Genomic DNA, 26,099 nt, shown 5'->3' on the forward strand with positions numbered 1-26,099 from the left:
CTAAAGGAGTGGAATTTACAATTAAGACAGGGTACATGTGGAATTACTGGGCTGGTAAGTATGACAAGCTTAGTGTGCTTGGCTCAGTGCCATGGCATGTAAAACTGCAAGGGTTGGATGTTGATAGTGCATGGGAGGTGGTTAAAAAGTGTTTGCAGGAGGTAGGTAATGGTTGACTGTATACCAAGAGTTCGAATAATAAATCAAGTACGAGTTAAATGGATGAATAACACTATTAAGCTTGAGCTGCAAAAAAAGAAACAATTGTTGAGGGAATTTAAGGAGAAAGGTGACCAGCAGGTGCAGGAACAGTATAAAGCTCAGGCCAGAATGGTAACAAGGGTGGTAAGAAAAGCAAAAGCGGATTACAAAAGAAAATTGGCCATGCAGGCTAAAGAGAATCCCAAACAGTTTTTTCAATATGTTGAAAGTAAAAGGAAAAATGCTCATGGCAGAATGATTTTAAAAAATGCTGAGGGTAGGGAGGTAACCGAATCAGTCGATATAGTGGAATTACTGAGCGAGCACTTTGCAAGAGTATATCATCCAGGTGTTGACATTGCAGGAATGGAAGAACCAACAGCTTATACTGGAATTGTGATGAATGAAGTAGAGGCAACTAGTCTATTACAGAACCTCAATATCAATACATCTGTGGGATCGGATGGTATACCAGCTCGTGTCATATGTGAAGCGGCTAAAGAATTGTCAGTGCCCTTGACCATTTTGTTTAATTTGAGTCTCGGGTCTGGGTCAGTCCCAAGGGGGTGGAAAGAGGGGAAAATAGTTCCGCTGCATAAAGGTGGTTCCAAGGCTGCTGTTGAAAATTACCGGCCAATCAGCATAACAGGAATCATTATCAAGGTCTTGGAGAAAATAGTCAAGAGGAAAATACCAGATTGGATAGATGAAAATGGGATGCTGTATGGGGAACAGCATGGTTTTGTGAAAGGTAGTTCATGCCTCAGTAACTTGCTCACGTATTATAACACAGTGACGGCTGAACTAGATAAGGGTAATGGGTTTACAGTGATTCTACTGGACCTTGCTAAGGCCTTTGAGAGGATACCACATGTCAGAACACTAAATTAGCTGTATACAGTATTCAAGCCAATTTTAACTTATGGATCTGAGAGCTGAGTCAGAAGTAAAACACTTGACTGAAGACTAGAGACCGCAGATATGAGTCCTGAGAAAGATTAGAGGGTGTGAACAGATGGCATCAATGGCAATATCATATTAAAAATGAGGATATTAGGAAAGAACTTGATATTGTCAGCATCCAGGAATGTGTTAGCAGAGCTAATCTCAGGTGGTATGGTCACTTAAACAGAATGGGTGAGGAAAGATTAGCAAAACAAGTGTTCTCTGCAAGGTTGGCAGGAAAACGACCCAGACAAAGACCAAGATATAGGTGGATTGATACGGTAAAAAGTGCCTTAGACAATAGAAATATAAGATCTGATAATTTTGGAGTCTTGACAAGTAACAGACTAATTTGGAGGAAAATCATAGACAGGAAGTTAGTAATGATGTAAATTTTTCATGTAGTACTATCATATCCTGTACACACCCCCCTTGAGGGTACATGGCAGAAATTTGATGATGATGATGACTTATAACACAACAGTGCCATTTGTGTCACTGTTGTGTTATAAGCTTATAATACAATATATTGGGCAAGTTATTAAGAAGAAAGAAATAATCAATGTTGGAGAAATGGATGTTGAAGTGTTTTTCACTGGAAGAAATTCTGATCTTATTTTGGGGAGCGATTTTGTGTGTGTGTATGTGTATTTTACAATTTTTAATATTTTTTGTTAATTTTTTTATAGGAAGTGTTTTTACACCTACAGTTAAAATACAGTGAATTCTCGATTTAACAGACCCCAATTCAACGGACCTCGGATTTAACAGACATAATTTGACAAATAAATACAGATAATAAAATAATTCATAAAAAAAATAACATTATGGTTAATCGGAAGTGATCGGCAGTGTTTATAAATTGTGTCTTTGGATATATTTGCATATATTCATGCGTACTCGTAATAGTTTGCGCGTGTGCATGTGCTTTGGTTCAGCGTTGCTAGCGGAAAACACATGGTTTAGGCTGTTGCTGGAGTAAATTTTAGTTAAGTTGTTATTAATCATTATTGATATCAGTTAATATGTCTGGGGCTAAAAGAAAAAGAGTAAACTTGACGATAGCACAGAAACTTTAGTTAATAAATAAGTTGGAAAGTGATGCATCTGTTACTTCTTCCTTTCCAGGCTTATAGGCCAAGTGGCCTGTTCCAGACTCAATTCCATCTTTTTAAGGGTATTCCTCCTCATCGAGTACCTTTTGGGTGGTAATTTAGAATTTGTTTAGGTATTCTGTTTCTATTCATTCTCAGTGTGTGTTCTTTCCATTTTTCTCTATAGCAAATAACTGTTTTCATTTAGGGAGGTTGTAATTCCAAGTTTTTTTCTGATTTCTGCTTTTCATTTTGTCCATTATTGTGACTCCTTCAGTTCTGTGCAGAAATTCATTTCGGATGATTCGATTCTTCTTTCATCCGCTTTTTTTATTGTCCATATCTACAATACAGTACAAAACCTGGCTACAATACAGTAGCCAGGTTTGACTACGGTATTGTAGATTCTTATTCGTGTGTGTTTGTACATAACTGGGTTTAAAAATTTTATTTATAATGCCTGTTACTTTTAAAAAGTTTGATATCTTTGGTTCTATATCAGCTTCATTTTCATATGACATTGTGCAACCTAAATATTTGAAAGTATTTACTTGCTCTATTATTTTGTTGTTTATTACTATTTTGCTTCTTATTGGATTAGCACCTTTGAAGGCCATGACTTTTGTTTTGACTGTTGATATTTCCATACCATATGTTTTTATCAGATTATTTAGACTGCATAATGATTTTTGTAGTTCATCTTCATTGTTTCCAAGGATTATTTGGTCATCAGCAAAAAGAAGAGTAGCTAATCTGGTGTTATGGTTTATTTTGAATCCTCCTTCATTAGTTATCTTCCATTCTTTTATGATTTTATCTATATATATATTAAATAAAACCAGTGAGAGAGGGCAACCCTGACTTAGTCCTCTATTTATTGGTTTTCGACTTGATGTTGAATTATTGTACTTCACATATATTTTATTATCGTGATATATATTATATAAGGCTCTAAAGAGTTGGTTTGGTATTTCAAATTCCAGGATTTCCCATAGTTTTTCTCTGATAATTTTATCAAATGCTTTGGTGTAATCTATTATGTTCATTTCTCTGTGTTTTTCAATTAATAATTTTAATGTAAATACAGAGTCTATGCAAGACCTGCCTTTTCTGAATCCATTTTGTTCTTCTATTAATTTTGGATCTATTATACGTTTAAGTTTATATGCTAAGATTTTTGCATATACTTTATAACAGGTACTAAATAAGCTGATTCCACGATAATTGTTACAATCAGATTTGTGTCCTTTTTTGTAGATGGGGATAACTATTGCTTTGGTCCAATCTTGTGGGCATTTTCCTTCTTTCCAGATCATATTATAAAATTTTTGTGAACTTTACGGGGTGAAAAAGCAAACAGTTTGGACATGTGCAAAAATAAAGACAAACATACTCAGTTTTCACTCAAATATAGCGTTGAGAGCTCCAAAAGTGGTTTCACTGTGGCAGATAAGAAACGTGAAGTTGACCAAGCATAAGAATTTAGGAAGAGGAGTTTACAAGTGGTTCGTTTAACAGCGGTCTAGTGGCATTGTTGTTCATGGTGTTGAACTAAGGTCGGCTGCTGAAAAACTGGTACAACACATGGGCATACAGTTCCAGGTGAGTGATGGGTGGCTTTGCCGCTTTCGTAAATGCCATGGCATTACAAACAGGCAAACATGTCGTGAAGCACTGAGCACCGATATTGAACAAGTTGAGCCCTTCAGAAAATACATCAATGAAGTCATTCAATCTGAGGGACAATTTTGTCTCAAGTTTGCAATGAAGATGAGACCAGCCTGTTTTATCATGATGTTCTCGAAAATACCCTCGCGAACAAACATGAGATTAGCACGCCTGGCAGCAAATTAAACAAGGAGTGCATTTCAGCCCTACTTTGTGCTAATGCATGCATTGCCTCAAGCGATGGTAGTCGTAAGAGCACGAAAGTCTCACGCTTTGAAGAATGTTATGAACCAGTTGCCTGTCATCTATTCCAGCTCAAGGAATGCCTGGTTTACATGTGACATTTTTTCTGACTGGTTTTTCAATCACTTTACACCTGAAGTGCAAAACTACCAAGAAGAGGTAGTTTCGCACTTCAGGTGTAAAATCTCTCCTAAAAATCTCTCCTAAAGATGCAAAAGCTGTTTTACTTCTTGATAATTCATCAGCCCATTCTAATGCTGATAAGTTGGTTAGTAGGAATGGAAGAATAAAATGTATCTTTCTTCCTTCAAACACCACTTCTATAATACAGCCTATAGATCAGGGAGTCATTGTTGCCTGCAAGATGTTGTATAAGAAGTTTCGTGAAGAGAGTTATGGTTGTCTTGGAGAACAAAAATGATCCCAAAGAGGATACAAGAGGAGCCAGTACACTTCAAAATTTGCACGCATATAACATTAAGTCCACCATCTTTAATTTTGCTGCTGCTTGGACGAAGATAAAGACTATAACATTGGCTAATGGCTGGACCAAGTTACTGAAAGGGAGTGAACCAGAATACAATTTCAGAGGTTTTGAAACCTCTGATTTCCGTGAAACTTTGATGCAAGCTGGTGTTAATGTTAGTGAGAATGACATTGACGAGGGCAACCCAAACTACCAAATTCTCAGCCAGGAAGAGATTACTGAAGATGTTCTACTGGGCGATTAGGAGGTTGACAACGAGAAAGAAGAAGCGATTTCAGCTGGTCCAAAACTATCGGTGGTTAGAGGACACATGAATGACATCTCTTTCATAGACGCATCTTCAGATCCAGAGGTGATTGCTTATTACGAACATTTTCGGCAATTTCAATCATTAATTATTAAGAAACAGTATAAAAGTGGATAGCAACTGAAACTTGATGCTTTTTTTCCAAGCTCAATGGTATTATATCCAGCATCTGGTGTTGGATATAATATAACCAGATGCTGGATATAATACCAGCGAAATATTAGCGTTTAAGTTAATAAATAGTTATTTTCTTATAAATCTGTGTTTGCATCTATACTGTTAAAATCCAGTCAACACAGCTTATTTTGCACTATAGCAGGCCATTTCTCTGGTCTACAGGGATTCACTATAAAGAGCATCTACCATCATTTGTTGCAAGTGGTTGGAAAAGATAGAAGCTAGGGATGATAGCAGTCAGCAAATTTCCAGCCACAATGATAAGGTGGTTAAGTCGCTACACTGAATACTGCAATATTAAAGAGAAAACGACTTATAGCCATAAGAAAGTTACTCTCCATCTGCTTTAATAAGATATTTGCACTATTGTGCTCAGATATAGTTACATGTGTTCAATGGAGATGAGAAAACAGTCTAAAACATTCAGCAGCAAATAACTAAATAATATCTGGCCTGTGGAATTTTAAAAATGTGAAGGAATGTGGTTTTCTAAGTCTGAGAAATAGCAGGAGAGGAGATATGAGAAGCATACAATATAGTAAAGGAAATTTATGGCATAGATGCAAAGGAAATTTTATAACTAATGACAACTGAGGTCCAGGTTCTTGTGGTATGTGGTGACTAAATGAAATAAGCTGCCAGACATCATGAGTGCAATTTCAATGAACATTTTCAAGGAGAGGTATGACAGGTAGTAGGCACTATATAAACTACAAAGGACCCTTCCTTGATGAGTCCCTGGAGTGCCCATATAACAATAATAATAATCATAATATCTTAGCAAAAGTGAAAGGAAATTGTAAAACTCTAATCAACTAGCATGAGTTTCTACAAAACAACACACCATCTGTTTCTTCTACTGGAAAAAACTGGGTTCGCATCTCATATAAAAACTTTTGTAAGGGTTTTTCAGCTGTGGTGATGGAGGTTTTTTCATCCCAGTAAGTATGCAAACTAGCTGAAAACAAACAATTAACAGTTATATTATACTAGGCTCACAGACTTAGTGGTAGTCTACCTCTTATTTTTTCTCTCAGCTGCAACTAACAAAATTGTGATCGTTTAATCCATAAATGTGATGTAGTTCACTATCTGAATTAGATGTATACTTCTGTTTCAACAAGATTAGGAATGTTGCTAAATTAATATTTAGCAACATTTAGTCCATTCTAAGTTTAAAATATTACATTTACACATAAACATATTATTACATATATATTACATACAATAAATATTACATTTACACATAAACTGCTGTGCAACTGCCAGTTACAAATCTTGAAAGTAATTAAAGTATGGTAGGAAATCTATATCTCAGGCTTAATGAGTGCTTATTGCAAGGGGAGCTTAAAAAAAAACGCATAGTGACCTCTACAATCCAATCCTTTTTAGTATTAATTATAGAAAACATAGGAGAGCAGATACACCTATCCAAATTTTCTTAGGCTACTTCTTGCATCCTTATGGGGATTACTAATGGTGAGCATTTATTGATTTCTTTTCATTGAGCATCTTCATTAACATCATTCATAAAATGATTGGTCTCAAAAGAAAAAATTCATTCATAACCAATGAAATAAATTTTATTAACAGTGAAATGGCCTGTCCAGTAAACAGAATGAATTATTTACAATAGTAATTACTTCACTTCCTTACCTTTGTTAACATGCTGCCCTCCTGGTGCACTACTTCTAGAGTACTTAAACTGCAGTTCCTCTAAAAAGGGGAAGAAATATTTATTAAATAACAAAATTAATGGAATATACAACACTGAAATTTGTCTTGAGGGTTTAAAAATAGGTGATTTTAACATAATTATATGCAATGAATACAAAAATGATATTATCCTATCACTCAGTTTCTGTAAGAAAACATTTTGTTCAGCAGAAGATGGCAGCATTAAGTTACACTGAGTCAGTTCAAGACTAATGCTTAAGCACACATATATGCATTGATTATGTTATCATATCATGTGACATGTACCACCAACAGTCCAATAAGACAGTTTCGTTCACAGGCTACGATCAATAAACCATGAAATGCAATTTTCCACCTGTGATTTAGCATGTGCTTTCTCTTAATAGTGTTATCTATTTTAGCAAAAGTGAAACTTTAAATACACAACAGCAAACAATTCATTTGGCTAAGAGACTATATGCTGCACATCAGCAGTCCTTTAGTGGTTCAAATGCAATATAGTCTACTTTCACCATAACAAACTTGTAGGGACCAGAGGAACAGTTTATTTTAGAGGATAATTTGCTATAATGAATTTCTTTTAACACGTTCATTGCCAAGCTGAAAATTAGAATTTCGTGTGATGGCCAAATTTTTTATATTTTTTTATTTAGTTTTTATTGTGCTCAAAATAAGTTAAATATATTATTTATATGCTTTTATTATTATGTACATAGGATTTATGTCCTCTAAATATCTATTACGCGATATCGCGTGATATGTAATTCGGTCAAATAAGTTATATATTTTACAAATAAAAAACATTTAAATATAATAATTATAACTTTAATTATCAGTCTTTTATAATCACATAGAATTTTTAAAAATAACGTACAAATAGAAAAAAATAATTATCAAAAATCAACATTTATAGGGAACTTATTAAAAAAAAAAAAAAAAACAATACTCAAAATAAATAAAAACCAAACTTCAAGCACGCTAAATCAACAAATAACTAAACAAAATCGTCGCGTCGTCGCCTTGTCCGAACGCCACCACTGTGCGCACTGGCTAACATAAATAATAGACAATGGCTCGCGGCCATCCCCACTCCACGAAAGTCGATCCCTTCCCTAGTGGCCAATATAAATATTACGCGGCGTTTCGCTGTAGCCACTATACTATTCCGCTTAGAAACTTGATATTGGGGTCCACGCGACAACGCGGGAGCGTCGAGAGTTTGTGCCACTCGATATCGCGTGATCGGCAATGAGCGCGTTTGCGTTGCATACATATTAATACTTATTTATTCATATGGATTATGGAGTTTCCTCCCTTTTCTCCCCCGTCCCTATTGGGGCGAGTTGAGCCCCCTCATGGGGGGAGTAAGTATTTATGGCTGTAGATCCGTGTGTGTACAAGGGGCCGGTTTGCCTGCTTGTGGGATGAAAACCCCAGATAAACTGGGGGGGAAAACCCTGCTGTCCACGCCCAAGACCAGCTAACTTGGCTATGGCTGAGGAAGATCCTTAAGCTCCTCATGTCGGCGACGGGAATCGAATCCAGGACACTTCTTCCCCAGGTATATGATTGCGAAGCACAAAGCCACTACGCTAACCATGCGGACATATTAATACTTATGTGTACTTATGAAAATTTGGTTGGGAACTTTCAGTTCCGTTTACTATAACAACTGAAACTTTCATTTTCAGTTGTTATAGTAAGTTTCTGAATATGACCTTCTGAATTCTACAATGTAGCCCAGAATAAAACTTTTATACCACCATGCTTAAGCATTTCAGGTCAAACATCTAGTCTGGTTGCCTTCCATATTTCTCATTCCTAATGCACCCCCCCCCCCTCCTCAGCCTCCAGTACTAAAATACACTCATTACTGCATTCCAGGATCTTGGATATTTTCTATTTGACTTTTTGTTAAAGGCTACACGTCATTTAATAACTTTCAAAGTAATTATTCAGACATTCAGAATATCCTTTACTTCAGTTTTTATATCACCTTTATTATATTATCTTTGGTTTCATTTGTGGTAGTCTTTCCTCCATTTTTAAGTTTCTTTGTAGCCTCCAAAACATTGTGTCACTTTCATGTTCATCTTCTGTATATTCCAAAATTTTTCATGATTTCTGTTTAGCTTCTTTTACATATAACTTCAATTTTCTGTATTTTTGCTATATTCAAATTATTATTGTATTATTGTTACATGATACCTCCAAGGACTGATCGTGGGAGGGCACTTCACACAACCCACTGTCTCCAATAATTAATCCTCCATTTCCACAGAATGGCATGATCCACCATAAACACACAACACTATCTACCACCCATCAATAGTATTTATTTGTTTATCTGTAAATTGTGTGAGTTTTCTGACCAATCTGCCTCTATGCAAAATGAAAAACTTGAGTTTCCAGGAGAAAAAAAACAAAAAAACTGCTATCTCTGTATGAGATCAGCTAATTGAAAAACCTTCAAATGAAAAAGACCATATACAGAGATTCCACTCATCATGATAACAATCGATCTCAAGTCTTTCCAATTGAAGGGTGCAACATCTCATCATTCTTCCAATTCTCTGAAGGTGCTATGAATAATGAAAATATGTCAGAAGAAAAAAGTAATGAAAGATGAGAATGAGGTAGACTATTTAGGAGTCTTTCAGAGGACAGAATGTGAGCTACATCATTTAAAGAAGCATCTGGCAAGTAGTATGGCAGAGGAGGACAATATTTTATGATGATTCTATGATTAGGGATATGCTAGGTGAGCAAATGACAAAATGGTGTTTTCCTGGTGCAAAGATTAAAGATATCAGTGATGCTGTCAGATTTCAAAAACAAAAAGAATTATTTGGCTGGAACAATTAATTCAAAAGATAAAAGTAATAAATGTGAGATAATATTAACATTCATGGAAGTAGAACAGCAGTAAAGTTTGTAAGACTCTTTCCAAGATATGATAGGAAGGGAACTGAGAAGGGCCATGATTGAAAATGAGTTAATGCACACAGATCGTGTATGAGGAATGGTGTAAAGTTTTTAGGTGAACACATCTGATGGTCAAAAGGACTTGTATATGCCCAGTGGAATGGAGATGTGGAATTAAGTGTCTGGACAAAGTTTTGTGACAGAATGCTCTGCAAAAATTCAAGAAAACTGAAGCTACCAGGGAGGATGCAGACTGAGAATGAGTGTGAGCATGAAAAATATATATAGAATGCTGAATGAAATTTCTCATGTCTCAAATCTGAATGAAACCCTCATTAAAAGATTCCAGGATACTTGTGGACTCAAGGAGATATTGCAATGCATGTATACTAATGTCAAAAGTAAAACAAAGGGGATAAGTTTCTAGAATTTGTTTATGCTAGCCAAGAATTTAATGAGACCTGGTTGATAGAGGAATATACTATCACCCAATAACAAGGCTTACTGAGTGATGGAGCTACCCCCCCCCTCTCCATCCCTCAATAAGCTTTGCTATTTCCATCATTACTATTATTAAAAAGCAACATAAAACTCTAGTTTCAGAAAATTTCTCAATACTGTATTTTTATATACTATATTCCTGAATTATTCAGGAATACTGTATTTTTAGAGAGGATAGAGAGCACAAGACTGGTGAAAGGGTGGTGGGGTATTGCTAATGATAACAGAAGAACTGCAAGTAGTAAAACCTAGTTTTAGCTCATACTGTTCTAAAAAAAAATTTTAAAAAATCAGCTAACATCTTTTATTTCCATATATAGTAAGTGAGGCCTTTTTTTTTTTTTTTTTTCAGGCCTATCTAACTTTTGGAGACTGAGTGGGCAGTTCAATCCCAATGGTAGCCAATAAGAGATAGCTGGCCCAAGGCTATCACTAATTAAACAGCACGCAGTGAAGGTGGCTAGAGAGTGCTGCCATCTTGTGGTCCCTAACACAATATATTTAATGTCTGAAATAGTGTGGGTTCTATGGTCGATTTTCTTGAGTTTACGGGACGAAAAACCCGAGTTTCCAGGAGAAAAAACCTGCTTGCCCGTGCCTGAGATTGACTAACTTGGGAACCGGTCGAAAAAAGGCTTAGAAAAATTTCCTCTAGTCGCCGACTAGATTCGAAACAAAGTCTTCCCTTGTGCTGTGAAGTGCCATGGAGTGCAAACGCCACTTCCACTGAGCTGCATAGGCTCCGAAACTACTGCTGAGACAAGCAATGCATTTGAAGCTATCTAGTGTGTAAAAGCCAACAGGACAAAACATATAACTAGTTGCTGCTGTTGGTCAGGTGGAGAAAAAGATGTGGATAATATGCATCTCCAAATTAGCTCAATGAGCACAGAGCAAGTAATCACAATGGGGGAATGCAATGAAAATAGGCAGAAACATTGAAACTTCAGCTGCATCCTGAATGGAGAACCTAAAGAACAAGTAAAACATTTCATCTATTTAGGCATCATTTTTAGTGAAGATGGAAATTAAATTTGGAAATAGCAGAATTAGCAAAACTAGTATGGTAAGAAATCAAGTGAATAAATTTATATAGAATAAAAGAGAAATTAGTCAAAACACTAAACTAGTTGTATATAAGATAGTGTTCAAACCAATTTTAACTTATGGATCTGAGAGCTTAAGAGAAATAAAATCCTTGATCAAAGACTGGAGGTCACAGATATGAGGGTACTGAGAAAGATGTGAGGACTGAACAGATGGCATCAGTGGCAGTATCGTATTAAAAATGATGATAACAGTATTAGGAAATAAATTGATATTGTTATCATTCAGGAATGTTTTAGCAGCACTAAACAGAATGGGAAAGAAAAGGTTAGCAAAACAAGTGTTCTTTGCCAATATAGTAGGAAAAAGACTCAGAGAAAGACCAAGATGTATGTGGATTGATAAAGTAAAAAGTGTCGTAGAAAACAAAAATATAACATCTGATAATAATAGAATGTTCACAGATAACAGGTTAATTTGGAAAAAAAATTGTTGACAGGAAGTTAGTGATGATGTAACTTTTTCATGCAGTACTATCATAATATCCTGTACACCCTACTAAGAGTATATGTCAGGAGTTTGATGATGAGGATGCAGACTGAAAGCAGGAAGAAACGTAACTTATGTAGCTTTTGAGATAAAAAAAAAATTATCTAATGCCATTTTGTTCCTGTATAGGGAGTAGGCAAAGCCATTTTTTAGCCCTATCTAACTTTTGGAGACTGAGTGGGCGGTTCAATCTCCACTGGCAACCAATCAGAGATAGCTGGCCCAAGGCTATCACTAATTAAGCGGCATGCAGTGAAGAGAGAGAGACAGCTCAACAAGTGCCACCATCTCGTGAACCCTAACACAATATATTTAATGTCTGAAATAACGTGGGTTCTGCGGTCGATTTTCTTGAGTATACGGGACGAAAAACCCGAGTTTCCGGGAGAAAAAACCCGCCTGCCCGTGCCAGAGATCGACTTACTCAGGAACCGGTCGAAAAAAGGCTTAGAAAAATTTCCTCTAGTCAACAACTAGATTCGAAACAAAGTCTTCCTTCGTGTGGTCAAGTGCCGTGGTGTGCAAACGCCACATCCACTGAGCTGCACAGGCTATGATAACCTAAAACAGATAACCTAAGATCAGAATGTAATGCAAAGTACCCAGTGTTTGAGAGCACTGGATTTTGTGATTGCATCAGAGAATTTACAATAACCAAGGTAATCACTATGCCTCCAAATGGAGAGAGTGTTCATGCAAACTAGAAAAGTTGGTGACTATGGCAAACTGGAACTGTGCTGTTGCTTAAAAAATACAGGGAGAAGATGTTAGTAATATGTGGAAAATAATAAGGAAATCCCAACAAGTTCTTTTGCTGTGCTGCACTTATAAATATATGCGATGTAGTGAAGAATCATTATGGAAGTATTTTATGGAGTGGTCACTTTGCAAGTGCATATCATCCAGGTGAAAAAAAAAACAGTGACTGATAAGACAGGGATGGTATGTAAACAGAAGACAAATTGGAGATATTCAGGATATTTTGAAATCTATATAAACATAGCTAGGGATGTGCTGAACCATGATTTGGCCATCATCATCATCAAATTCCTGCCTCCACGTACCATGAAAAATTTACATCGCTATCTACAATTTTCCTCCAAATCAGTCTGTTACCTGTCAAGACTCCAACATTATCAGATCTTATAATTCTATCTTCTAAGGCACTTTTTACCGTATCAATCCACCTATATTATTATCATTATTACTACATGACACCTCCAGGGAGTCTAAAGACTCATCGAGAGAGGACACCTATTCTACAGCCTTGTCTCCACCACTCAATCCCCCAATGAACCGACTACACCAACGGCATCTACTGTCCACCACTATTTTCATAGACAAACATCCATGCCCACAGCGGAATTCGATAAAACTCTTTCAATGAATATGCTGGTAGCTGGTGCCAAAAAAAAATTTCTGAGAAATTGTACTCCAGAAAAAGTAATTTATTAGCCTTAGAAATCTTTTGAACACTACAGTATTATTATTATTATTTGAGACCACTAGGGAGTCAAGGACTCATCAAGGTAGGCTATAAATCACCCAAACCAGATGTCTTATCTTCTCTTAAAATCTTTCACACTAGATACACTCATTACCCCTAAAGACAAACTATTCCACTCACTCACTCACTGATCTCTGAGAGAAGAACCTAGCTCTAACCCCTTTCAAACCTAAACTAAAATTCAAACTAAACCATTAGAAAGTTTATAGACCTTTATCATATCTATGAATATTTCATTTACAGGAATTGGTTGTGAGTAATGAAGCTAGAGACTTAAGGATGGCAACAGACAGTGAATTAAAGTTTAGAGGCTATGCTGCTAAAACAGTTACATCAAGTCAAATAACTGAAGTGTTGATGAAAATGCTAACCTGTAAGAATAAAAAAAAAAGTTATCCTCTCACTTTTACAAGGCTTTGATATTACCACATTTGGATTACTGTGCTACATAGTTTCAGATATAGAGTCTGTAGAGATCAGGAAACAATTGCAAAGATTCAGCAGTGATTACCAAGACATTATCTGTGGAATTTTTATATGAAAACAAAAGGAATGTGGTCATCAAAGTTGGAGAAATAGAAGATGACAGAAACATGCAAATTAGTGAGAGGTAGAGTTGACACAGTTATAGATACAAGGGAGATTTTGAAGTGGGTAGGTGGGCGAACTTAGGATCATCCTCGGAAATTGAGTCAAGGTTTTAGTTAGGAACCACGTGAAGTTCAGGTGCATCTTCAATGAGTGCTTACAAGGAGTGAAATGATAGGTATTCTGGCATTGCTAGACCTGCAAAGGGTTCTTCCCAACTCCTCAGAGGTCCTAATATATAATAAAATGTAAAACTAATTCAATCATTTCTTCCTATTATTTTGATATGCTGCAAAGCAAAATGATAGAGATAATACGAATATGAAAAGACCAAAATCTTTAATAATGCAATATAATGCACAAATCTAAAATGGACAATTTTTGTTTATGTATAATTTTCTGTGGTTTATGGTTTATCATAACTGGGAAATGTTAGTCAAAATGGAAGAAAGAGAGAGAAATAAGGAGGTATGTATATGTGTATGTATGTATATGTTTTCGCCAGGGAACCAGGGCGAACATCAAAAAGTCAGCTACTGGAACAAATCTGAAAACAAACCCCAACTCAACATCACCAGAGTTAAAGATCGGTACTATCAACGTAAGAAGCCTGAATGGCAAAGAAATGGAGCTAGCTGAGGAATTAGATAAGTACCAGATCTACATAATAGGGGTGACTGAAACAAAAAAGACCAAAACTGGTGAGATCTTTCTGAGCAATAAATACAAAATGTTATATTCAGGCAATGACAATCAAGGAAAAGAAGGAGTAGCCATAGTATTCAACACTAAATACGAGGCTAATCTTCTTGAATGGCAGTCAGTCTCAAGTAGAGTAATGTGGGCAAATATGAGAATGGGGAACTGGACAATGAGATTTATTTGTGCCTATGGTCCCACAGAAGGTTCTACTAAGTTAGAAGTGGAGGAATTTTTTGAGGCTTTAGAAAAAGCAACTGACACAATGAAAAATTGGTCCTTGTTGGGGATCTAAATAGCAGAGTAGGAAATGATTGTGAGACATACAAAAATATTTTGGGAAAATTTGGAGAAAAGAGCAAAGCTAATAATAATGGCAAATATCTGTTGGATTTCTGCTCAGGACAATGGACTGGTTATTACTAACACCATGATCCAACATAAAAATGTGCACAAATTCACATGGAGAGAACAGGCTAGGAATAAGAAAAGTCTCATTGACTATGTTATTGTTGAGTTGATAGTGATGTTTTCTCCCTGGTGCAGGACACCAGAGTGTACAGAGGATTTGAAATTGGAAGTGATCACTATTTAGTCTTGAGCAGGATAAAATTGAATTTCATATTGAAAAGAATAACATGTAAGAAAGTTTTAAAGCGAATAAAAGTTGAGCAGCTCTCAGATGTGAACTCTAGACTAAAATACAGAAAGATTATTGAAAAGAAAATGAAAGAGTTTGAGAACAGGAATCAAACCTTGGAGATTCAGTGGCAAACTCTGAAGAAAACATTGATTGATTCTGCCAGAGAGGCATGTGGTGAGTTTGTGTGCAAGGGAAAAAAAATCGGAACACCCTGGTAGACAGAGGCAGTGAAGGAAAAGAAGAAAGCATATCAAAAGTTCCTGGCAAATAAGTCGGCTTTTACTCTTACAGAATACAGAGACAAATGTAAGAAAGCTAAACAGTGTGTAAAACTAGCTAAACAAAAGTCATGGGAGGACTTTGGCAAGAATATAGAAAATAAATATCAAGAAGGTGGCAAAATATTCTGGAGGTTGTTGAAGAAACTTAGGAATAGAGGAAAGAGTGCTGTAAAAGGAGTTAGAGATGATAAAGGTGACATGAAAACAGTAGAAAAAGATATCCTTGAAGTATGGAGTAATTACTTTGAAAAATTGCTAAATGAAACAAGCAGTGAGGACAGCACAGTGATAAAAAACACTGACCAGGCATGCAGTCAGGAATACATATCCATACTTGAAGTAGAAAAAGCCATCAAAGGCTTGAAATGTGGAAAGGCAGCGGGAGTAGATGATAATCGACCAGAAATGCTGAAGTATGGTGGTATAAAAGTATTACAGTGGCTGCACTGCATAGTTCAAGAAGCCTGGACAGAGGGACGAATTCCCGATGATTGGAGTAGAGCTCTCATAGTACCATATATAAAAAGGGAAATAAAACTGAATGTGAGAATTACAGAGGTATTTCCCTGCTGAGTGTTCCTGGCAATATCTATGCAAGTATACTTGAGAAACGGTTGAGAAGAATTGTGGAAGAAAAGCTTGGTGAAGAACAAGCTGGATTCAGGCCAAATAGAGGCTGTCAGGATCATATCTTCACTTTACGACAAATAGTCGAGAAAGCATGGGAATATAACAAAGATCTGTATTTAAGTTTTGTCGATTTGGAAAAGGCATATGACAAGGTGCCAAGAGAGAAGCTATTCAATATGCTGCAGTTATATGGTGTCAATGGGGCATTATATCAAACAATACTTAGTCTTTATTTGAGTTGTAAGTCAGCAGTTAGAAGTGAAGGAAGTACAGGAAGATGGTTTAATGTTAAATCTGGCGTGAGACAAGGATGTACCTTATCCCCTCTGTTATTCATTATCTATATGGATCACATTATGAAGGAAAGTGGTATTAAACCTGATATCAAAATTGGAGATGTTAATGTGAGCTCTTTGCTTTATGCGGATGATGTTATACTTCTAAATAAATCTGCTACAAGCCTGCAAGATTCTCTGACTAAATTGAATAGCTGTTGTAATAGATATGGTATGAAGGTCAGCAATAAAAAGACAAAGATAATGAAAATAGGCAGAATCATTGAAAATGTCAACTGTGTTGTGAATGGAGAACCTGTGGAACAAGTAAAACATTTCAGCTACTTAGGCACGATTTTTACTGAAGATGGTAAATTAAATATAGAAATAGACAACAGAATCAGCAAAGCTGGTATGGTGGGAAGTCAATTGAATAAATTCATATGGAATAAGAGAGAAATTAGTCGGAACACTAAATTAGCTGTATACAAGACAGTGTTCAAACCAGTTTTAACTTATGGATCTGAGAGCTGGGTCAGAAGTAAAACACTTGACCAAAGACTAGAGACCGCAGATATGAGAGTCCTGAGAAAGATTAGAAGCGTGAACAGATGGCATCAATGGCAATATCATATTAAATTAAAAATGAGGATATTAGGAAAGAACTTGACATTGTCTGCATCCAGGAATGCGTTAGCAGAGCTAATCTCGGGTTGTATGGTCACTTAAATAGAATGGGAGAGGAAAGATTAGCAAAACAAGTGTTCTCTGCCAGGTTGGCAAGAAAACGACCCAGAGGAAGACCAAGATATAGGTGGATTGATACGGTACAAAGTGCCTTAGACGATAGAAATATAAGATCTGATAATGTTGGAGTCTTGACAAGTAACAGACTGATTTGGAGGAAAATTGTAGATAGGAAGTTAGTAATGATGTATTTTTTCATGTAGTAGTGTCATATCCTGTACACCCCTTGAGGGTACATGGCAGGAATTTGATGATGATGTATGTATGTATATTAAGAGAAATAAACTAATTGGGGAAGGGGTTGGAAAAAGACATGCATAGTGTATTTTTTGTATTTTTATACATAATGTATACACTTACCAACTGGTACGTTACCAGAAAATACATCTTCTGTATCCTTTTGAATCTGTAAATGCAAAAGCATTAATTTGGCTGATTGTTTGTTATAAACAAATAAAAATATGTTCCTCATGTATATACAAATAGGGTAAAATACATTATCTGATAGTTTTCATAGTTTATGCAAAGGTTTAAAATAAGTTAGTGAGTTTTTACATATTTTATTTATTTATTTTTTTTTTTACGTGTAATCAAAGGCCGTAGCCATACTGGTTACTAGAAGATTAAATTTGCATGATACAGCCACTGTATCTATGAGGGCACACATAACATGGTATATACTTGTAATATATTAGAATCATAATTGGACATGATATATAAGTTATAGTGATCACTTATGATATAATTAAGTTATAACTATGATAATGTTATAAGTTATAATTAAGTTAAGTTATAATTATGATATAACATTTAAAATAAAGGCCAACATTATTTAGTCCCATGAGATAGTCTCTCAATCTTTTTCTTAAAGCATATTCTGAGGTTATTGATTTTATTTCATTTGGGAGTTTATTGTAGCTGATTGTTGCCAGGTATTCAAAGGATTTATGAAAATTTTCAGTTTGAGTTACCAGCAAGTTCTCGCCCAAGCATAAACCAGTCTACATTAATACCGAAAAACTTACAGCATTCTTTCTTATATTATTATTATTATTCGCGACACCTCCAAGGAGTCCGAAGACTCATCGCGGGAGGACACCTACAACTGTCTCAACCACTACACCGAACCTCTACTATGAATCATCTCCATCAACGCCCACCTCCACCACTACCACAACTAGTATTTTTTGTCTGTAAATTGTGTGTGTTCTGAAGGGCCGATTTGTCTGTATGCGCGATAAAAAACCCGAGTTTCCGGGAGGAAAAAACCCTGCTACCTCTGTATGAGATCGGCTAACTCACCTTCGATTGAAATCGTCCAGATAAAGATTCCTCCCGTCGCGACGAGAATTGAACTTAGGCCTATTCCAATTGAAGGGCGCAATGTACCGTTGTTCTTCCAATTGTGCTACGGAGGCACTTATATTATATATAATAATATTAATAATATTATATAATAATATTATATATATAATAATATTATATATAACAACAATAAAGATAGTTTCTGTGATGGCAAAATATTATGAAACAAGTTTGTTGATTTAATGTGCAAAGTCAGTAATGGCTATAGCTCTAATTATTCTATTTTGTATTCGTATCAGAGGAAGCAGATTGTTGTAGTAATCTCCACCACAACAGGTGATACCATATTGCAGTGAGGAATTTACCCAAGAATAGTATAAGCATCTTAAGAATGCTGCATGTGCAAATTTTTTAAAATAATATATTCTGTTAATTAGAACCTCAACTTACTTGTTAAAAATGTAATGTGGGAGTTCCGTTTCCGATTGCTATTGATATGGAGGCCCAAATACTTGACTAATTTTGTTTTGTTTTTGTTTGACTAAGCTACAGTTACAAGGATATCACAACATTTCATTACATACCATTTTACGGTACATTGTGATCTAGCATATCTGTTAACATGAAGTACATATATCTCATTTTATTGATATTAATTTTAACACTATTATCGCTAAACCACTTATTTAGTTTCAACATATCACGGTTAATCTGATTTTCTAAATCCTCAAAGTGTATATTAATGCCATATCATCAGCAAACAATATCATTTTGCCAAAAAGTTTGTATTTATACAGATCATTAACACATATCAAAAACAGGATGAGTCCTAGCACCGAACTGCAGGACTCAGTATTTTATTATTTTGTTGTGTTATTGAATGTCCTGTAGCTGGTATACTGTTTTCTATTATTCAGATAGGATTTGAACCAGTCTTTAGTAACTCCTCTAATGCCGTATCTAGACATTTTCAGTAGTAGTAGTAGGTCATGATGAACACAGTCGAACACCTTAGATATATCAAGAAAAACAGCTGCTGTGTATATTCCTTTATTTATTCCACTATAAACTGTTCTATGAACTCCAATAGCACTTTTCGGTACTCAATCCGGATCTAAACTTGTATTGATTAAATGTGTTAAAGGATATAGTATTTAGATAGCTATTTAATCATTTTTTCATTAGGATTTCAATAACCTTTGACACTGTGGATAGTATAGATATTGGTTTATAATTTCTGATTTCATTTCTGTTACTTCCTTTATATAGCAGAATAACTGAAGCAATCTTTAAGTGTTCTATAAACCCATGTTCAAAAGTCTTATTAATATATGTATAAAGAACTTTAACTTATGTTTATGAAATATTTTGTTTTTCGACATTTATATGGTTACACCCCTCCTACCTTTTTAAATCTGATTACTACACTCTTTACCTCATCTTCATTTACTGTATGTAGATACATGGAATTGTTAATCCACGTAAGTGACTCGCATACTTTATCCTCTCTGTAATATAACTACTAATTTATAAACTGTGCAGTGTTTACACTCTACTCTGCAATTATAAGGTCACCATAATCTCCATTATGCAATAGCCTTAAGCTTCAAACTCAATAAACTACTTTTCTTTTAATGTTACACAGTGATCAGCATTCATTTTGATAAATTATGGAGTCTAATACAGTAGTGAACAAATTAATCCGAACAAGCCAAATTTTTCTCACGTTTTGCATTTTGGTTTGGCGATGTAATTTGCCAAGTTTAGTGGATAGGAGGAAGTATGATGAGCTGTGTGTATGACAAGAGGGACCTCCTAGATGAGTCTGTGACTCCATAGGGTCTCCCCATACCAATTTTGTTTATTCTTGTAGAATAAACAAAACTGGTATGGGTAGAGCTAACTGATTCTTCACCAATGAAGGATTAACTTATGAATCTGAAGGTTGGGTTAGAAATAAAGCAGATGATCAAAAACTAGGCTTGACAGTTTCTATAGGTCTAAGGGAAATTAGGGCAGTGAACAGGTCATATCAATGGCAGAATCATATTAAAAATGAAGATTCAAATATTATTATTATTATGTGATACCTCCAAGGAGTTCAAAAACTCATCAAGGGAGGGTACCCACTCCACAACTACTGCAAATTGCAACTACCATCCACACCAACGCCATCTACGGCCCACCACTAATATTTCCACAGACAATCACAAACATCCATGCCCATGGCAGGATTTGAACTCGGAGCCTTTTGGCTGGAGAGCGGATATGCTAACCACTCAGCCAACCAGGCCAGTGAAATATGTGAGCAGAACAAAAAGGTGATATAGTCACTTCAGTGTGATGAGAGAGGAAAAGTTAACAAAGCAATTGCTTAATGCCATACTGGCAGAAGCAATTCAGAGGAAGATTAGGATCTAGTAGATTAATTAATGTAGTTATTAGTACATTAAAAGACCTAATTTCAAGATCTGACAACATTAGGCTGCTTGATAAATATCAGATTCATCTGGAAGAAAATTGTAAATAAGATGCTAGCAATAACAAACTCAGTCATGTAGCATTAAAAATTACTCATATGATTAATTTTAGTATTAATAATAAATGAATAATAGTATTATCATAATTGTGTTATGTACACCTATGAAAATACCAGAAAATAACAGTCAAGCATTTTGGGGAAATTTACGTCAGTTCACTTCCCAGTGAAAGATGGGTATATTTGTATATGAATTGCAGCCAAAGGAGGAAGTAAGTAATGACTTTAGTAGAAAAAGGTACCAAAGACAATTTGGGTTGGAGGGGGGGGGTGCTAAGGGTGTTACAAATGTGACTTGTTTGCTCCATGAAGATTGGAGATATAAATCAACTCAAAATATAAAATCTGATCTTATTTGGGTATTATAAAAGATAAAAGTAAGCAAAATGATATTTTTCTTGTAGAATAAGACGACTATGTTCCATAAGCAATGAGGTTAACATGGTTCAAAATCTCACCCACCTGACTGAGAACCATACAGAGATCAGTGGTTTAGCCATTCATTATGAAAGATTCTGAAGCTTGAAACATTTAAGCACTACCCAAGCACTATAAGGTCTGTAATCAGCATCACTATGATTTAGACTTGAGATCAGTTAATTATATCTAGAAAAGTAATTTTGTTGTTATATAGTTATGCCACAGGTACCTTTGAAGACTAGACATACTAGATATAATTAAAAGATACCTGTGGCATAATTATAAAACAACAAAATTACTTTTCTAGATATAATTAACTGATCTCAAGTCTAATTCATACTGATGCTTATTACAGACCTTATAGTGCTTAAATGTTTCAAGCTTCAGAATCTTTCATAACGAAAGGCTAAACCACTGAATTTAATTAGCCCTGGCATACCAAACTAACATCATACAGCCAGCAGCTGGGTGCCCATTTTCCACTCTACTCAGGCTTTCCACTGTCATAGGATGACTTTCTATAATCATATTTTCAGCAAAGCTAATAATATGATTACAGAAAGTCGTCCTATGACAGTGGAAAGCCTGAGTAGAGTGGAAAATGGGCACCCAGCTGCTGGCTGTATGATATTAATTTGGTATGCCAGGTCTAATTAAATTTAATTTTAAAAATTAAATGTCTAATTAAACTAAATTTCTCCAGTGCTAACAATGGCTATAATTCTTAAGCTAGCATAGGTATACTTGGTCAAAACCAAAACACTTAAAAAGCTATAATGTAAAAAAAAAAAATGTTGTGTTGTTTGATATTATAATTTCCCACACTTGGAGTGTAAAGTCACTCTTGTAATTTGTACTTGGATTTCTTCAATTAAATATATCTCAATATACTTCAGCATACAGTAGCCTTAAATATTCTATGGTGGTATCAACACCATGGTGATCAAATTTAGACTTGTATGGCTTTATAAGTTTGATCCTTACTATGCTTTATACTTAACATGAGGTATTCACAGTTCTATTTTTCTCTGACAAATGACCATTTTCCTGAGTGATATTAACAAGTGACTTGGTATACACCACACACACACACAAAAAAAAAAGGTAAGTTTATCTTTAAAAGAAGGATGTAATTACCAGAATTTATTGATCATTTAAAAGTGATATTTAGTAGGAATTTCTTGAGATTCTGGCACCACATTCAGAGGTATTTTTCACATAAGGTGCCTCTGAACATGGCAAAATCCCATCTTTCAGAAATTTAAATTTTTTGTATTGTTGAGAAATCTGGAGGGATAAAAACTTTTGTTTTGTTTGAATCACTTTGAAACTGTAGCTAGTTAGGAACATGGTATTTAAATACCAAGTTTCTAAATAGATATAATCCTAAAGTGATTAAAAAATTAATGAACAGTTTTACTTATAAATACTCTAAATCACTATTGATTAGGCCACACATGGACTATTGTGCCCAGATTTGGTCACCTGGTTTTCAGAAGGATGAGGAGATGTTGGAAAGGGTCCAAAGGCGACTGACTAAGGTAGTTTCTGACCTCTGGAATGTCGAGTATGAGGAAAGATTGAAAAGATGTAATTTGCAGAGACTAGTGGAGAGAAGGAAGAGGGGAGATATGATAGAGACCTACAAGTTGGTAAGGGGTTGCTATAGGATCAATGGTGGAGAAGTTCTACAGCGAATAGTGGGAGATCAGGGGAGAACCAGAGGTCATCCCTGGAAACTGTATAAAGAGGGTGTGAGTAGGGGAGTGAGAGGCAGGTTTTTTCGTGCAGAGTTGTGAATGATTGGAATGCCTTGCCTGAGAGTGTGGTGTCTGCAAGGAGTTTGAATGTGTTTAAGACCCGGTATGATGAGATGTGTGTGAGATAAAAGGACCTCCTAGATGAGTCTTTGACTCCATGAGGTCTTGTTTAATAATAATAATAATAATAATAATAAAACAAAGAATGCCCATTTCATATGTGATATATGCCTCCAGAATCTTCAAAAAGTTTCAGCTAAAACTGTCGTCTTTAAATTAACGAAGCCCAACATTCTTAAAAGAGAGAGAAGTAATTGGCGAATTTTATTAACTTACTGCTTAGTGTTTATTAAGTTATTGTTTGGAATCATTTTCACAGGCATCTCTATGGAGTCAGACTCATCAGGGGAGATCAAATTAATCGTTATTTACACACTAGCTATCATACTTCTCCTTCGTTCATATTTATAACTTATTTTAACAGTATCACAGAACCAAAGCAAAATTCTAAATTATAGACGAATATTTATTGACTAGCATATGTTTCCCTGGATTTCAAACTACTACCCTCAGAACACAAACTGCAATTTACACATAACGCTGAGTAAGTGAAACAATTCAAATTGTCAAACTCATGTCTTAATTTGTCACCCTCTAAGGTTTTATAAAAGATGTTATTACAGTTGTGTAGAAAATTATCTTAAGGTGACTGTCTCCCAAATTTTTGGCAAATTAACATGCCATATTCATTAAGATTAGGAGAATGCTCGGTAGCCATTGCTGATCTAAAAACATCTCTACTTGTAATGACTTCTGTATAGCACATTGGTTTTCTTCCATCTAATCCTGTGTGAAGGGTATACAAAATGTGGTCTGTCAGTCCTGACTTGCCATAATAATGGTAGTGAACATATTTCTTATGTTCTCAGAGGTGGATGGTAATGGATCTTCCTGTTTGTCCATAGTAGGCCAAGTCAGTCGGTCCCTCACTGTTGGGTTTAAACTGTAATATGTTGTATTCTGCGAATGCTAGTTTTAAATCCAGAGAAATATAAGCTAGTCAATGAACATCCTTTTATAGTTTAATATTTTGGTGTTGTAATAACATTAAAATAAATTATGAATAATGCCCAACACCTAAGCTTGTCAACTATATTTCTGCTTGATAGTTCTAATGGAACATGTGCACTAGACATTAAAATAACTTCAATGGCTTACACATGTAACAAAAATTATACAGAATTTTATTCAAAAACTTCAATATGTTCTATCCAACATTGTGTGGATGTCATCAGGGATGGGGAAAGAGAACTTGAACTACATTAAAAACATTAATCCCAACGAGTCATAAATCTTGCATATATTAGTTCATATCTCGGTCACAGCTGATTATTTTTTATCTATACAACTTTCTACAATTGTTCCTTTGAACTCTAATAGTATAATATCATATAATTCAGCTAATAAGTGCATGATGTATGACTCATTATTGTGATTCATACTTTGAATGTAGTTAACAGGCTCTCTCCCTGACAATGTCCATGTAACAGTGGATGTAATACATTGGAATTATTTAAATAAAGTTCTATATAATTTTTGTTACATGTATAAGCTGTGAAAGTTATTTTAATACTTCTCCTTGAAGCCATGCACTAAAGAAGCACATTTGCCTCTCCCCAATATATTCCTACCATTCACCACCCTACAAGTAAAAAATCTTATCTTCACACCCTTGCTAACCACACAATTTCCAAGAGTGGAAATTTGAAGTTTATTATGTCAATCCTATAAACCCCTTTAATATGTATATAGCCCACATCCTCACAGGAGGCACTGTACAGACCTGTCATAATTTGGTCACTTGCCTCTGGATCCTATCCACCACCACTTCCTCATTTCTGAGGAATTCAGATCATAAAGGCATTTTAATTTAATAAACTCTGGTTGGTTTCTACTGCTATATGAGCATATAATGTCAAATAATGGCAGAGAGTGCCATATCTGAAGTTCGCCATGATATAATGTTTAACATTTAGTGTAACATTCCATTATAATCAAAATTAACTGGCCATGATGTGTATACACCCATCAAAGTTATCATGGATTCGAAGTGCATATTAACACTGTAATACCATTTGATATTACGTTGAATTATATGATGGATACGAAGTATAAGGAGTTATGTATTTTATCCATATTGACGTTGATGTGGTTAATCTCTAAAACAGTGAAAAATTCATTAACTTTGTGAATATGCAAGTTAATTCTATCACTCTAAGCTTTTCTTCCTCTTTGCTTCCAAATGAGGCTGGGTTAGTGTTGAGGCTTAAGCAGGATGCAGGGAAAAAAAAATAGAAAACTGTTTTTATTATGCTTGCAAATAGATTTATTTCTTTGAACTTAGCTTCCTTTTTGTGATTGAGTGGGTGCTAATCCAACATAACAGCTTATAAATCACTGAATGTCCATAAAAAAACAACACTCAAGTCTTGTATGTTCTTTCATACCAATGTGGAATCCTAGGGCTAAATATAAAAATCTTATAAAAAAAATTCAAGCAAAAAATATGCAATTTTTCAATACCTTTTACAGTATTTTTCTTTATCTTAGAAAATAAAAAAATAAAAAAAAAACTGTTTCAGAAGCATTATTTACAATAATCCTGTCTGGTAACTATTTACCGGTCTATATCATTTAAAGTGATCTTTATCCAAACCATTTAGGGGTGCATCATCAAGGGATATCACACTTTTCTTTTCCCCTGGAATTTTTCATCAGTTCCCTCAAGTATTCAATTTCTATGATTCAGTTTCTGTATGCTACATTGCAAAATAAAGTAAATTTTCGTGAATATTATCACAAC

General features: G+C 35.1%; 1 protein-coding gene across 2 annotated transcripts in view; it reads right to left on the bottom strand.

Moving 5' to 3' along the window:
- The window catches only part of LOC150108019 (large ribosomal subunit protein mL62-like), a 104,894-nt gene that overhangs the window by 78,382 nt on the left and 413 nt on the right, over window positions 1–26,099 (bottom strand). For both annotated transcript variants that reach the window (XM_090415519.1, XM_090415518.1), the window contains exons 2-3: window positions 17,573–17,618; window positions 6,779–6,838 (exon numbers count right to left, since the gene is read on the bottom strand). In XM_090415519.1, coding sequence (XP_090271645.1) covers window positions 6,779–6,838; window positions 17,573–17,618 — 106 coding nt within the window. The remainder of the gene's footprint in view (window positions 1–6,778; window positions 6,839–17,572; window positions 17,619–26,099) is intronic.

This window comes from Typopeltis vanoorti, chromosome 3, assembly GCF_054136105.1.
Source record: "Typopeltis vanoorti isolate ZY-2024b chromosome 3, IOZ_Tvanoo_1.0, whole genome shotgun sequence".
NCBI classification, from domain to species: Eukaryota; Metazoa; Arthropoda; class Arachnida; order Uropygi; family Thelyphonidae; genus Typopeltis; species Typopeltis vanoorti.